The sequence below is a fragment of the Sinocyclocheilus rhinocerous genome, unplaced genomic scaffold (genome assembly GCF_001515625.1).
Source record: "Sinocyclocheilus rhinocerous isolate Xijiao unplaced genomic scaffold, SAMN03320098_v1.1 scaffold2670, whole genome shotgun sequence".
Classification (NCBI taxonomy): domain Eukaryota; kingdom Metazoa; phylum Chordata; class Actinopteri; order Cypriniformes; family Cyprinidae; genus Sinocyclocheilus; species Sinocyclocheilus rhinocerous.
Genome location: NW_015647012.1, coordinates 51,074 through 67,510, shown reverse-complemented (window position 1 = coordinate 67,510; position 16,437 = coordinate 51,074). Strand labels below are relative to the sequence as shown.

Genomic DNA, 16,437 nt, shown 5'->3' with positions numbered 1-16,437 from the left:
TATATATATGTAAAAGAGCAGGGCTTGCCCTGTGCAAAACCCTAAGATGATCAGATTGTTCTGATCGGTTGTTATGGGGTCAACTGAACTACCATGGTTGTATGTTTAAATTAGAGATGCACAATATATTGGTTACCATGTCAATTATTGGCTGATATTAGAGATTTTTTTTTATTTATATGTAGGTATTGGTCAATATTTAATTGTTAACCATATTTTTCAAACCCCATATTGTAACCTTTATTTTTAAGAGTATAGTTTAAATCGAGGTTAAAAATATTTGTTCTTTTATTTGGGGGTGATCAATAATCACCTTTTCAACTTGATCTTGCAATGTGCTGCCCTGGTCTTCAGTTGTGCTACTTTTACTCTCTATTTCAGTTGGCTGCACATTTTTCACTGCACTTCTAGTGACTTCACATTCTGCTCTGTCACTCCCTGTAGAAGAAGACACTTGGTTATGCTGTACTTGACTTGTGCATGGCTGTCTGTGTTCTTCTCTCTGAATACCCTCATCCTTTATGTTTGAGATGTTCACACTGGCCTGGTTTTGTCGCTTCTCCATCTCTTCAAGGGCCAGTTTGAGTCGCTCCACCTCTTTCTCCTTTTCCTCCACTAAGGCAACAGGAACAAACCTAGCCTGCAGAGCCTCCTGGATGGTGTCCAGCTCAATCTTTTGTTCATGAAGTTCTCTCAGCAGGCTCTGGTTCTCCTCATGGGCACTCTGGTTCTTCTGTAGAGCCTCGTCAGCTTTGGTTTCAGCCTGTCGCAGTGCATCTTTCAGTGAGCTAGTTACGACTGTGTGCGCATTCTTGCTAATGTAGTTCTCCAGATCTATGGTTGGTTCACTGGTCTCTGTGGTGAGGTCGGTTATGGTGCTCTTCTCATGAGTGAGGCACCATTCTGATGGGGTCTGAGCTTCTTTACACAACATCTCAGCTTGCTGCGTCTCCATTTCCGCTAACCTGGTCCTCAATGTGTTTATTTGCTCTTCTCTGCTGAGGAGCTCATGGGAAAGCCGACTAAGTTCCTGCATTAAGGAGCTCTGATTCTCCTTCTGCTGCTCCACCTCCCTCCTGCTCTGGATGAGCTCCTTCTGCATCCTCCCCAGTTCAGCTACGGATGCCTCTCGCTGACCTTTGGCCTCTTGGAGCTGGACTCTCAACTCTTCCACCAAGTGCTCCCTGACGGCCACTAGATGAGCTTGCATCTGTCTCACTCGGTTTTCCGAGCCGGCCATCCTCCTCTGCACCTCGCCCAGGGCCTCCTCCAGCTCCCACGACCGGTTATGGGCCGCATGTAGAGCTTGCTCACTGCTTCTCCTCAGTCCTTCGTACTCCTGAGCACGCAGAGCCAGCGCCGTGTCCAGCCCGTGCACCTCCGCATCTGCTGCTTCTTGCCTCCTTCGTGAATCTCTTAGCTCTCTCCTAAGGACCTCCACCTCACCAGGCAATAACTCCATCGGAGCAGATCTCACTGGCACAGGAGCTGACTGTGCTGGCCTGACCTGAATAATTCACAAGGGTAATGATGAAGTAGGAAATAATTTGTTTGTCTATTTTAATTCAACTGCAGTCATTTTTCATTTTGATGAGAATAAGGTGTAATATGGTTCATGTCAAGTGAGGATATGACTCTTTAATCTCTCATTATAAAAATGACAACTATATTAGATGGTGCACCGCATAAAAATCTATATTATATTAATAAATTATTACTATGACTGTTTATTATATATAAAAATATAGAAGGAAAACGTTATATTCTCAAAATTTTTGTATCACAAGTACATTTATATTTATACTGGAAAACACACAAAAAATACTCAATGATTGATTGGTTTAGTTGTGAAGACCTTAATGTAAAATTTAGTTTAATTGCCTAATAAAAGGACAAACTGTGCAACATATCAAGGTCACATACTAAATATACATATTAATGCCACTGACATTGAAAGAATAGTTCATCAGCGAAGATTTGCTGAAAATTTTGAAACGAATTTAGAGAAATGTAGCATTACATCACTTGATCACCAATCGATCCTCTGCAGTGAATGGGTGCCATCAGAATAATCCACACAACTCCAGTCCATCAGTAAACGTGAAGCGAAAAGCCTACTGGTGAGCAAGTAATGTAATGCTAAATTTTGAAGAAACAAACTCATCTACATGTTGTAATGGCCTGAGGGCGAGTACATTTTCATCAAATTTTCATTTTTGGGTGAACACAGCAGACACAGATCAAGTCAGGTTAGACGGGGTACCTGTGTAGAATCCAGATTCTGACTTAGTTTGGCACCTTTTCCTTCAGGGAACAGAAAACAGGTTTAAAACTTTAGAGCCCAGACCTGAAAAGCTTCTGTGATATGACTGATTGCAATCCTGATGTTCTGCCATGATAAAAAATAAACTAAATAAAAACACACATCCCAAGTTACCTTCAGTAGAGTGACTGCCATGCTCCCTCTGTAATTCAGACACAACCCTTTACTGGTGACATTCACAACTGATCACAGGACCACAATCAGCTTCACGAGAAGAAAATGACTGCCTGATAGCATAGCCATAATTTAAAAGTTATCCCCTGAAGAAACTCACTGTTAGTGGCTCTGACAAAGGTTTCTCAGTCTTTACTGATCCTGCTTTGGTCCGGCCAATTCCTGCTGATGGGGGTTTAGCCTGCATTTGGAGAGAAAAAACACTATGATACTCAAAAACATCATCTGTGCTATTTCATTGTAGATATACTATTAAAGGAATATTCAGGGTAACTAAATGTCTATGTACAGCATCACTGACTTGCTTTGGCTGCAGAGCATATCTTTTTTGTTGTTTATGAAATTATAGTTGGTTTGGGGCTGTAAGAAATGGTTACCGTGGTGATACTGGGTGAATATCTCATGGTTGGAAAGACCTCTCAGCCAATCAGATTCGAGGTAAAACTACATACATTTTATTATATTTTTTAATTATGCTACGAGATGATATCATGATGCATCTTCAAACGTTTATCCTTCTTTGCACTGAATAGTGTAAGCACTTCCTTATGTCTACAAAATCTTTTTTTCCAATCATAATACAGCAAACAAAACTATCATTTTCCATATGTATGACTTATTCACATGAGCATGAGAATCAGTATTCCTCTCCATCGACAGCTGCTGAAGAACATTAAATTTCATCAAATTGATTTCCATCATTGCAGAGACAGAGACAGCAACACCAATCATTGGGTATTAGGATGGTCTAATTAAAGTGCACTGCGATTAGTGTTTCAGACTCTAGATGGCATTAAGATCAATAAACAGATGAAGTCAGTTTGAGTGCAGCAAACCAAGACCTTTTTGTCTGCTGTTAACTGCACTCCTGTCTTGGATTATAAATACTTGAACTTGACTGCAAATATGCATGCAAATGCATTTAAACAGTTAAACTGTCAGCTAAATGTCAATGTTACCTGTTGGATCTTCTGTGAAACAGTGGCAGTTTCTTTAGCTGAAAACAAAATTGGAGAAATGTTTTTGCACGTGTTTCTGTTTTTAATGCACAACATTTCAGATAAGCATTTGTTGCATTTAATTATCTGGAGATATTAAGGCTTAAAGGGTATGATATGCATTTTTCAGGGACCCAAGTGACCTTCTTACAAAAAGCATCTGATTTGCTTGGAATAAGCCTTTCTCTTGGAAAGGCCTCTCTATTTAAATAAGACAGTCCTTGGAAAAGGAAGACAGACCAGTCACCTCTTGAAAATGATTTCCTTTTAGTATAAGGATCTGAGAAGTCTCTGTGAGCACAGCTGGATCTGAATCTATCAGGCACTTCTCTTAAATGACATGACATTACCCAGAAAGGACAGTGTGCTGGTTGATATGACAGGTGTAAATTTAAAACTCAACTAACCTGTTGTCTACAAGAGCAAATTCAGTAATTGCTACATGTAAGGATAAAAAGACCACCATTTTGCAATGCCTTTCTGAAAAAAAAACAGCCTTGCTGGTCACAAGATTATATGGTGTTCTGACACAGTGAAACAACATTTAATTTCAATTTATACATGTATATTGCTAGAAAACGGGGAAATTTGTTTGACAAGGAACAAGTTACCTTTAGTGGTTGTTTCCAAGGCATGTTGTACAAGTGTGATCAAGTCTTGTTTCTGACTTAGTCTGGCATAGTGGTAAGCATCATGGCCATTAAGGTCCACTGCAGAAACATCTGCCTTAGTCTTTAGGAGAATCTCCACTGCTTCTTTACAGGAATTCTCACAAGCTAAGATTAGCGCAGTCCTAGTCAGAACACACATACACACACACACATACAGAACAAGTGAACAGGTCAAACAAAACACAGAAAAACATGATTGATCAGTTGGTTTGAAACTAAGGCCATTCAAACGGATTCCTTCTGCAAAGCTTAAAAATATCTTTACTTGCATGAGATTTATGGAAATGGCTTATCAAAAGCAGTTCATGGCTTGATGTCCTGAATTATATTATTATATTATTTATTAAATAAATCCAATGCTGTTCCTGATGTTATCGCAATGTTATCGCTAAAGCTTCATGACCTTGCTCACACAGAGTATCTTGTTACTTGTGGTGTTCAAAAATGAGCGACCTACAAAAAATAGCTCATACATTTCTCATTATGCTATATTATTAGGATCCAAATACTGGATCAATGAGGCCTATGAACAATCAGTTCCAAAAGAAGTACCCAACCTGTGCTAACTGAAAGAAAATGAATCCAAGATTTGGTGATAATATAGCATAATGAGAAATTTACCATTTTTACAAGGCCGGTCATTTTTGACCATCAGCACTTCACAAAGGTTAAATTAACTCTGGCAGCCTTATAACATATTTTTTTCAAATATTGATAAAAATTGTTGCTATTTTATTGAATGCTGATTTTAAAAACATATAAAAGTATATGGTGAAGCTTCGCTGCTGCTTTCTGCATTCAGTGTACAAATGAAACTGTATGCCACTTCAATTGAAAGATGGAGAAGATGGTTTTCTTAAGGACACTGGCGCAATGCAGCTGGGATGACCTGGGATGGCCTTTTTCATATTAGGTTGCAAGCTGATATACTGATTCACATCAGTATATAGACTGGAACTGAATATAAATATGCATTTGTATTTAAAATGTGATCTTCCTCTTCTGGCATGTTGGTTATACAGATTTGATTTATACAAACTTTTTATGCATCATTATTAATACAGAACATGAAATCTGATAATTTTTAAATACTTACTTGTTTTGCTTGTCTCGAAGAACAGTACATGCTCCATATTGCACAAGCATCTGGCATGCTCCTGATTGGCTCATCTTGGCGGCAAACAATAAGGGCGATCTACCATCCTAAAAAAGGTACCAAAAGTCAATGCCACATACACTGCAACACCTTTTCGGTTTCAATTTCAAAATCAATTATTTTATCTCCCTTTCTCACATAGCTTCTTATACATACACAGGGTGCAATGAAGTGCTGTTTCAAAACCATATTATACTTACTGCGTCGACAGCATCAATAGATGCACCGCTGTCACAGAGCACTTTGATGGCGGATTTGCAGCCTACATATGCTGGAAAACAATAACAAGACACAAGACGTTATAATTTTCCAATCAAACCTGACAGCTTGACACTATATCTGTCCTTGATGCATCAGCATGCAGTAATTGAAGAATTTATAATGAAAGATCTATGCAAAAGAATAACAACAATAAATATGACACACACCCAAAATGCAAAGAAGGAAACTAAAAGAACTCAATGTCAAGAGCCTCATTTGTGGTATGTTCTGTATGCTTGTCATCTGCAGATAAACTATTTGTATGTCAGTGAATTTAATTAAACACTTATATAAGATGTTGCATAGGGTCATGCTCATAAAAAGTTTATTGCTTTAGAGTCCTAAAACGTGTACATACATGTTGTATAGAATTTCAAATCTAAGACCCTTTTTAATTATTTTATATTCTAACATACCAAAGATCTGCTGTCCAACATTACAGTGTGGCATTAATGTGTTGCTGTTGTGCAGTTGTTGGTGGAACGCTTTATATTAACTATACATAGTTTTGCCATCTTCTCAAATCAAAAAGCAAGTCTGCTGCCATGCAGCAATCATCTTAAAGGCTATGGAGCACATGCAAGTCTTTTCTAAATAGTGGATTTGGGCTGAATTAAATAATCTTTCAGGCTTCAGCAGTGAGAGGACAGTTCAAGAGCAGGGGTTGTTACTGTTTTATACTTTCAGGATTTTTAATTTTGAAAAAGTTATTTGCAGTGGTCATATTGACCAGGCTTATCAATAATAATAATAATAATAATAAAAACAATATGAAGCTTTAACGATACATTGTGGTCTGCAAAACAAATGCAAATGTTGTATTATAAATTATGAAAACTTTACTAACATTTTAAGTGGAATAATAAAAATAAAATAAAAAAATAAACAAAACTAATGAAAAATAAAATTAATAAAATATTTTATATGTAATTATTTTATTATGACCGCTTTAAATGTCTAGACCTAATATTTTCCATTAAAATACTATTCAATCAAATTTTCTTAAACATCTTAAAAAGCAAAGAAATCCACATACCTGCATCATGCAAAGCCGTACGGCCCTGCAGGTCTGTACCATCAACAGGACATTTACACTATTGTAAAAATAAGGTAATTATTAACACATACACATGAGCAATATTATACATTCTGACTCGAAATAAAATGTGTTTTCAAATCTTAAATATGACCCTGGACCACAAAACCAGCCATAAGGGTCAATTTTTCGAAATTGAGATGTATACATCATCTGAAAGCTGAATAAATAAGCTTTCCATTCATGTATGGTTGGTTAGGATAGGACAATATTTGGCCGAGATACAGATACTCGGGATATACCGAGTTACTATTTGAAACTATAACCGAAACTATACAGAGATACTACCTGAGGGTGCAAAAAAATCTAAATATTGAGGAAATCGCCTTTAAAGTTGTCCAAATGAAGTTTTTAGCAATGCATATTACTAATCAAAAATTAAGTTTTAATATATTTACAGTAGGAAATTTACAAAATATCTTCATGGAACATGATCTTTACTTAATATCCTAATGATATTTGGCATAAAAGAAAAATCAATAATTTTGACCCATACAATGTATTTTTGGCTATTGCTACAAATATACCCCAGCGACTTAAGACTGGTTTTGTGCTCCAGGGTCACAAATGATTTATTTAACCGCTTAAGTTTGGTTACATATTCTTCTGCTCAACAAGCTAAGAAACTGAAGTAAGGACATATTGAAGAGAATGTAAATTGCATAAATTCCATATTAAAGCACATGCTCTCATCATGCGTGCAAATGTACATTTGCACTTTGGCTCAATCATAAGATTGCATTTGAATAAGCTGGTATGTAATTTTCACACTGATGCTTAGGGTGCATTATATTTTTCTTCTATTACTTCTTTTAATACTTTACGTTGTTCATGGTTTTAATTATTTTGTTTTTGCTACTTTAATGCAATTGACTGCCCATTGAAACTCATTTGCATGAATTTCCTTTTCATTTAATTACTGCTGTATTCGCATTAAAGCTTTATGAAAGAGAATTCATATTTCATACCAGATAACACACCTCACACTCTTAACGGTACGTTTGTGAGCAAAATAATTGTTGCTATGATACAAAAATGAGAAGTAAATTGCTCCAGCTCTGCCTTAAGCACACAGCTTTATGTGGAGATCAAAAGCACAAGAAAGTCCAGAGAAAGAAAAAAAACAAATAAACAAGGGCATAAAGCATAAAACACAAAACATAGAGGGTAGGGAAAGAAAAGAAAGCATTGAGCACTCTTTGGCAGAGCAATCGCTAAAGGGGCTGGTTAGGCGTCAGCGCTGTGACATTCCAATGTGGTTTCTCATTAGTCTTTCTTCCTGTGATTGTTATTGGAGGAACGGTACCTGCTGCAGCCTCTGCACACACATGGAATGACCGCCTGCTGCAGCCAGATGCAAAGCGGTTTTACCTGCAGAGAAGAACGACAATGACATTTACAGCAAAACATACAGTAAGTTTTTCATAAATGGGTTGGTCCCTCTTTTGCTGTAATGGCAACAGCAGCTGCATGAACTCTACAAGTTTGTCTAAAGCCTGAAGATGATATTCTCCAACACGATTTGAATTTCACAAATTTGCTTATTTAACAGTTTGATTAGCAATAGTGCGGAACCTTAGTCTTACCGGCAGCATCTACAGCCTTCACATTGACACCGTTATCCAGGAAAACATTTAGACTATTCATGAGGCCTTTGCTAGCAGCAACATGAAACCTTAAAAAAAGAATATAAAAGTAAATTCATAAAATATAAGCATAATTACCACCAATAACATCAGTAGTTGTCATAATGTTATGTATATAAAATTAAATACAACATGAATATTGTATATTTATTGCATATATTCAGACAATTAATATCATCATACTTTTATGAAAATCAAAACAAAAAAATATAGGTGAGTTTACCAGTGATTGACCAATTATATGAGGATGTATAAAGAGCCAAGAAACATGAAAAGAAACATGCAACAACATGGCAGTCTAGGCCTGTTTCAACAGAAAATAGACACAGCCACTCCTTGAGCCTAGTAACAAAGCAGCATGAGACATCAGTGCTAAGATCACCAAGACTGTTGCTATTTGAAAAGTGAAATAGTTAGTAGACAAAAGAAGGATCAGCAAGATGTAGGAGTGGGTATAAAGACATTGTGTAGCATAACATTTTATCTATTTAAAAAAGGAATGAAAATAAAATACACAGGAACTATTTACATATTTACTGGCAAGGTCAAGGCAAGGAAATGCATGTATTATATTTGACAGAAAAACGTTAGCAGGTAGAAAATATTTAACAAAAACAGGACATGACTGAAATCCTGTCACGGGCCTGACACACCTAATACATAACAACCCCCTTTAAAAACAGTTGACCTGAAGAGATAACAAAATTACAGGCTGCATGTAACACTGTGCACCATGTTTAATACTCTCCCATAAACATATTATCACCGGAGAACTGCTGTGCTACACATTTATGATTTAGATAAACGCCTGTGTAGTTAGAAAGATTTACTGTATGATGATTTGTTTAGTCTGTGGAACAACTTCTCTACTTTCCATGCTTCTTTGTTTCTCTAATTAGGAACCTCTTTTGTGTCTTACATAGCTCCACTGTAAATGGGAAGTGATGTGATGGGCAACTGTCTAACTAGTCAGGTATGAAAAATTAAACACTTGTTAAAACCTTGTAATTGCCTTTTTCTTTCATTTTGAAAAAACAAACAAACACAATATCTAAACCAAATGACAGAAGCAGCAAACGTTAATATTGGGAATCATGGAGGTTCAACATTTATTTGTGTGCTTCGTTTATCCTTCTTCACACTTACAAAACTATACTACTATTTATCACCACAAGTGTGCAGCAGGCCCAAGGAGGAAAGATCTCATACAGATTGTGGAAGCACTACCATAGCTTTGTCAATTACACAATAAAGGAATACAGAACTCTGCACAAAGCAAACAGGGCATTCTAGATGGCTTATCCTAGAGGGTAAAATGTAAGGAGAAAAAAACAATGCAGAAGTAGGATCTAAATAGCATTAAGGGTGAAATAGCAGTAAAGAGGTTAGCGTGCATTTGCCAATCATGATCCAGGCAATTCTAATGCAAAAGAAGAAAAACACTACAAAACTTGAGTACTACAGACTCCCTATTTTTCATTCTGAAGCAGCTACTGGAAATAAATAAACAACAACAATCAAGGTATTGTGCATTGCAAGGGAGGATGAGGGCACAAAAAAATAGGACTATCAAAATCCCTTCCCTCATTCCCTGGCTGCACATTTGCACTTTTATTAAAAAGCTATCTTTTGTTTTGAGATGAGTGATGAAATGCATATAGGAAAAGTGAGCACAGGAGTCCCAGCAGGCAGGAAAGAGATATGTTTTTGAGATTCACGTCAAATCAAAGATCGCAAGACCACTTGATCCCAGAGCCCTTCACAGAGGGGTTCGCTTCCACTTCAAAACATAGTGTGGGAATGAGTTTAGTAGTGCACAAAACCACAGAGGATGCTGACTTACTTTAAAATGAGTTGTCTTTGCAAAAATGTTATGACAGTCAGTTGGTTTTGTTGCTTAAATGTAGAAAATATAGATTATACGCGGGGACTTATTCTTAGTAAAGTTTGAGTAAAGAGCATGAAATACTGCTATTTGTACAGTGGACAATATTTTTCAGCATCACGTAAGAGGGGGACATTTGAAAGTGGCACTTACGCAGAATGGCCCTCTAGGTCTAGTTTGGTGGGGTTGGTTCCTTTCTTGAGTGTGGCTGTGAGTTTCTCTATATCTCCATTCTCTGCTGCCTTCATCAGACGCTCATCATACTTTCCCCATTCTGTACTCTGAGACAATGGCAAACATAAAAAAACCACAATATTCACACCATCAGTTTCACTACCTATTCTATTGCAGCTCTACAGATTCCTCACTGGAAGTGTAATCACTTTTGTCATTGTCTGTTCGGCTCGGCTTTCTTTGTTTTAATTTTTTAAAAACTAAAACTTCTTGATTTTGGTTGGCTGACAGACGTTCTAATCTGTCTATTATTTTCAATAACCGCACTATGAAGTAGTTCCAGATCTGTTGACCGCTTTACAATTATATCGCCAAATTATTTCAGTTATTCAAAGAACCGTATAGTCTACCACAGCAAAGTAACCAGAAAGCGGATAAAATTACAAACAAATTTGTGAGATTAATCTACAGTCGTATTCCGTTGCAACAACACAGTAAACAATCTCTGCTTGTCTCACTCACTCAAGCGGAATGTAAACCACAGTGAAATGCCGTGATAAAATCACCTACTGTCGCGTATTTTCTGAAGATGTGATAAACGAGTCTGAAGAGTAGAGTCCTTATCACTTTAGCCATAAACATAACAATTCATTCCTGGCGTTCAACAAAATAATTCGCAATTTACAGTACAACCACGCGCAGACTGACCACCCACCGCCCCATTACTACACACAGATTCAGGACACGTTATGGGCTTGGTCCAAAGTCTTGACAAGCTTTTCGAAATAGTAAAACTTGTATCTAATGTAATGTTTACCTCGTTTTTCTTAAGCCGTTGTTTTAAACTTTTCATAGTTCCAGTGTAGGCTAACTAAGGCCAGCGCACTTGTCCAGATGTCCAACTGTGCGTCTCTTGTCAAAGTTTGCCTGCAAACTTTATTTCACCCCTCGGTTACAAGGTTCAGGCTCTACTGAGACCTGACGCACTCCCATGAACCAATCGTCAGGAAAACTGTGTAACAATGAGCCAATCGGCGTGCACTGGGAGTCTCCGTAATCCGTATGAAGGCTGTGGAAAAGCTGATTCACATGATTTGTGGGCTACAGATTTCACAGACTCTATAGATGCCTTCGAAACCAGCTCGACAATGAGGGTTTGTTTTGGATACAGCTTCGCCTTCGAGTAATGCTGTCAGTAAACTAGTCCTGTTTGAAAACTGGTAAACACAGTTGCGTCATCAGTTGTTGGTTGGGAAAATACCTGTTTTTTTTATTTAGCATATGATTTAAATGAACATTAATTTATTATATAAACTGATATTGCACTTTTTGTGATTTTGTAGAAAAAAAATGATATACTTGCGCTACCATGGACCTATTGTCCATATGTACCAGGTTTTAAAGTTTGGACATTGCACGCACAAAATAAAGGCCAGTAATTTTTGGGTTCCAGAGTTATTGAAAATTTCTATTATAGCGCCACCTAGTGTGTGTAGAAAGTCTGTATGCACGATTTGTGGGCTACAGATTTCACAGACTCTATAGATGCCTTCGAAACCAGCTCGACAATGAGGGTTTGTTTTGGATACAGCTTCGCCTTCGAGTAATGCTGTCAGTAAACTAGTCCTGTTTGAAAACTGGTAAACACAGTTGCGTCATCAGTTGTTTGTTGGGAAAATACCTGTTTTTTTTATTTAGCATATGATTTAAATGAACATTAATTTATTATATAAACTGATATTGCACTTTTTGTGATTTTGTAGAAAAAAAATGATATACTTGCGGTACCATGGACCTATTGTCCATATGTACCAGGTTTTAAAGTTTGGACATTGCACGCACAAAATAAAGGCCAGTAATTTTGGGGTTCCCGAGTTATTGAAAATTTATATTATAGCGCCACCTAGTGTGTGTAGAAAGTCTGTATGCACGCTTGATTGACCCAAAGCTTTTTTGCAATTTGCAGCTTCTTTACGAAAGAGCCACTCGAGTTTATGAATCATCCTGCGAATCACATCCTCTTTGTGGTATCATTTAACAGCCCTCTAAACATATAAACAAAAGGAGATTCATTTCTTTGTTTAAATAAAGAAAACACTGAACAATAATGCAGATGCTGCTGCAACTTATAATAAAAATACATTTAATTCCAGGGTTATGTTCTTTGAGGTAAAGTCTGTCATTTTATGATGTCTGAGTGGCTCCAGCTCAAGTCTGGGAACTCGCCAAATCCAGTAGACAAACCGGTTTCAAACATGAGCCTCTTGAAAGACCTCATTCATTCCGCCCTTAAAATATGTTCTATGTAAAAGCAGCCACCCAAATAGAGCTTATTCATTGCCCTTGCCATTGTATTTCTCAAAAAGCAGTTGTACAAAGTGCTTTAACGGTCACTGGAGTATGTTATGTGAAGCTGAGCTACACTCTCGTGTTAGCCAGTGCTGCTGTGTGGTTTCTGAACATTTGTAGTCTGGTGAAAAATTATATTCATCTATACAGTAACATGCTCTTTTAATTTCATAATATATTTAAGACAACATACTCAAAAGTTACAATTGCAAATCCCCCAAATGTATATTAGATTGAAGCAAGCAAAGAACTAAAAACAGACATTTTCAAATGTGACCCAAGGTCAACGGCATCTGCTTTAATGTGGCTGCACACCATTGAATTGCTACATAACCTTTACTTTTCTTAACATCAAGATGTTATTCATTGTTGAAGCATCGTTAAATTGGCAAGAGTCCATGTGTAGTTGAAAAAAAAAAATGCAGCAGAGTCACAGCTGAGAAGGACAATTTATTGAACTGACATGTTTGAAGAAAAAGAAAAAAATGCAGCATTTCAACTATACATGACCAGGTTTTGTTTATGAATATTACATAAACCAAAAAAAAAAAAGGAGCAATAAAATGGGAGCAATTACCAGCAGCTTTCCGAAGAAATTTAATCCTTATCTGGAATACCAGACATCATCCTTAAGAGTACGGAATAATTATTGACTGATGTTGTGGGCACTAAGATCTTCCACAAGACTTGATGAATGGATTTTAAAAAATAAAAATAAAAATGAGGACGTAGCACCAAACATCCTCACTGGCTTTGCCCTCAGACAGCTTTGCGATGATATTCTGGAGGTGCAACCTCATAGTCACTTGCACTGAACAGAGACGATGAATTCTTCACCAAATACCTAAATCGAACATAAAAGTCAGTTACTACCTGCAAGCAATGTATAAAATCCATATAATAATCTGCAAAGCTTTGGCTTGACATTAGGCCAGCTTTACTGAAATCTAGTGTACAAGATTATCATGAAATGTCTTAGCCTGACAGCCTCAGAAAGTTGCTCAAATCCTCAAAACAAATTCAAAACACAGATTTCTACTTACTTTAAAAAATCTTGCAGGTAGCTGAGAAGCAGGGCCAGACTCTTCTCATCCAGAGGTGTGTAGGCCAGCATTGCTCCAATTCTCACTGTCAGTGGACACAAAAGAGGCTATAATTAATCAAAACATTCTCTGAGATATGGAGACTGATTAATGCTCCCCCTAGAACTCATTCACGTGTTCTTTGCTGTATTTTCATGATTGCATTAAGCTTTGAGGATGTAATAATGGGCATGGATTAATATGCATCTTTCTATAAACAGTTTGTAGCATTCAAAGCTCAAATTTATTTATTTTGTTTCTTGTAAAATATCTGAAATTTACTTTAAAAAATCTTGCAGGTAGCTGAGAAGCAGGGCCAGACTCTTCTCATCCAGAGGTGTGTAGGCCAGCATTGCTCCAATTCTCACTGTCAGTGGACACAAAAGAGGCTATAATTAATCAAAACATTCTCTGAGATATGGAGACTGATTAATGCTCCCCCTAGAACTCATTCACGTGTTCTTTGCTGTATTTTCATGATTGCATTAAGCTTTGAGGATGTAATAATGGGCATGGATTAATATGCATCTTTCTATAAACAGTTTGTAGCATTCAAAGCTCACATTTAACATTTTGTTTCTTGTAAAATATCTGAAATTGACTGGTTGCTTTGATTTTAAAGGTACAATTAGTTTTCAAAATAAAATTAGCATACCAAAAAGCCTCAGCAGGTGCGGCGCTCCGTAGATCTGAGACATGGATTTATCTGGATGGTTTGCTAGGATCTCTGCATACTGTGGCCTCTCAAACTTGTAGAGGAGCTGAGTGCCCAACATGACATTGAAGTACTCGCGGATTCCAGCAACCACCTCATTCACGGCCTGTTCCCTGAGTAAAGATCAAGTACCTCTTTAGAAACTCTCTCTACATCTTATTTGTACATTTCTACAACAGGGTATTTCAAATTAACTGGATGATTTACATAACAAATGAATCATTTGTACAATGCTGATTTCAACTAACTGGATAAAAAAATTTTTTTACATATGGCATACAAACATACTTGTTATCAGAGTTTCCTCTTGTTCTCTTGTAACTTGCATAGTCCTCAAGGACATCATCTACTTTCTTTTTTGCAGGCAAGTGAAAAAGCTAAAGGAAAAAAAAAAAAAGGAAATGAACCACAAATATTTTCACAGTGCATATTAAGGCGTGTTCACACCATGTCAGAATTAGCGTAATTACAAGATTCCGACTTGTAAAAAGTTAATGTCTTCGTAGAACTTGTAATTATAACCTATAAACTCTGACAGTAGTTTTATTAACAGTAAAATGCAGTTCAGTAGTTACCTTTGTAATATTTCTATTCAATTATGCATAAAACTAATGACTAACATTAATGTCTGAATAATGCAGTAATCTAAAAATGTAATAACACAAAAAATACTTTAATGTGACTAGCACATAGTTGAATACATCTAATGGCCTACTAATTAAACTATACGTTTATTAATAAGTTATCTGCATAACAACTGCTTCCTTGATGTATTGCAGTTTTGTCTCTTGTTTACTTAAATTACAAATCAATTTCATTTTAAAGATTTATTTTTGCATTTCTTGCCTTTATTATATAGTACAGTGGAGATCAGACAAGAAGCGAATTGGTACAGAATCGGGAAAGCACCACGAGCCGGGACTTGAACGCTGGTCGCCCTAGAAATGCATAATTCCAAGTCTGAAAAAGAACGGCTCCGAGTAGAATGGCTCAGATTGCCGTCTAATAATTATGCTAATTACGACATGGTGTGAAAACAGTATTATATTTCAAAACTCAATTTAAAGGGGTTATATGATGTTGCTAGAAAGAACATTTTGTGTATTTGGTGTAATGAAATGTGTTTATGCGGTTTAAGGTTAAAAAAAACATTATTTTCCACAGGAGCGACGAGACAAAAACATTAAAACCCATTATAAACTAGGCATATGTTGCATCCAGTGGGGACATAATTACGGATTATTACGGATTGCATCGCTCCGTGTAAACCTAAAACCATGTCTACATTTGTGATCGGAGAAATGACAAACAACAAGCGCTACTCTACACTGCTCAAAACTCGCGTTTGAATCATCAGTGGCAAATCCTTTAAATATGAAAACGTACTTACAGGCTGTGAGTCAGCATTATTTGTCAGAACACCGGCATTGTAGGCTGCTCTCCCAGGAAACAGTCCTTGTCCTCCGTAAAATGCGCTGCACACATCTGAATATTTGAACTGTTCTGGAACAGTGTTGTAAATACAACATAACCACTGATTTCTAGTCCTTTTTTGGAAGACCAAACAAAGTAGTTTCGCTTTCACAATGAAACACACAGCGTCTCTCAACGACATGGAGTCAGCGGCAACAATACTACAGCGAGAATAAAAGTTACGCCTTATTTCTTTGCATGAACATTTGGGCGGCGTTATGCAAATCTTCCCACACAGGGACTTAGATATGTGGGGGCGTGTTCGAACGAGCCGTTTTAGGTAGGTGTGGCTGACTCTTAACTTTTATAAAGAATATCTCTTTGGAATTGAGACTTTAGTCTTTGCAACTTTACAGATCTTCTTTATGCACCAAGAGCTTGTAACACTCCAAAAAGAAAGGAAAAATTTAAATTGCATCATATGACCCCTTTAA

General features: G+C 36.9%; 2 protein-coding genes across 2 annotated transcripts in view; both read right to left on the bottom strand.

Annotated features, from left to right (window-relative positions):
• Positions 1-11,415, bottom strand: part of LOC107708219 (uveal autoantigen with coiled-coil domains and ankyrin repeats-like) — a 12,971-nt gene extending 1,556 nt beyond the window's left edge. The window contains exons 1-13 of the mRNA XM_016512391.1: positions 11,202-11,415; positions 10,364-10,491; positions 8,266-8,354; positions 7,986-8,050; positions 6,620-6,677; positions 5,523-5,593; positions 5,263-5,369; positions 4,107-4,288; positions 3,457-3,494; positions 2,598-2,678; positions 2,438-2,465; positions 2,264-2,304; positions 291-1,507 (exon numbers count right to left, since the gene is read on the bottom strand). Of these exons, the coding sequence (XP_016367877.1) occupies positions 291-1,507; positions 2,264-2,304; positions 2,438-2,465; positions 2,598-2,678; positions 3,457-3,494; positions 4,107-4,288; positions 5,263-5,369; positions 5,523-5,593; positions 6,620-6,677; positions 7,986-8,050; positions 8,266-8,354; positions 10,364-10,491; positions 11,202-11,237 (2,141 nt within the window). The 5' untranslated portion in view covers positions 11,238-11,415. The remainder of the gene's footprint in view (positions 1-290; positions 1,508-2,263; positions 2,305-2,437; positions 2,466-2,597; positions 2,679-3,456; positions 3,495-4,106; positions 4,289-5,262; positions 5,370-5,522; positions 5,594-6,619; positions 6,678-7,985; positions 8,051-8,265; positions 8,355-10,363; positions 10,492-11,201) is intronic.
• Positions 11,416-13,309: 1,894 nt separating this feature from the next.
• The window catches only part of LOC107708218 (mortality factor 4-like protein 1), a 21,232-nt gene continuing 18,104 nt past the window's right edge, over positions 13,310-16,437 (bottom strand). Inside the window, exons 9-12 of the mRNA XM_016512390.1 lie at positions 14,819-14,907; positions 14,471-14,643; positions 14,098-14,182; positions 13,310-13,577 (exon numbers count right to left, since the gene is read on the bottom strand). Of these exons, the coding sequence (XP_016367876.1) occupies positions 13,493-13,577; positions 14,098-14,182; positions 14,471-14,643; positions 14,819-14,907 (432 nt within the window). The 3' untranslated portion in view covers positions 13,310-13,492. The remainder of the gene's footprint in view (positions 13,578-14,097; positions 14,183-14,470; positions 14,644-14,818; positions 14,908-16,437) is intronic.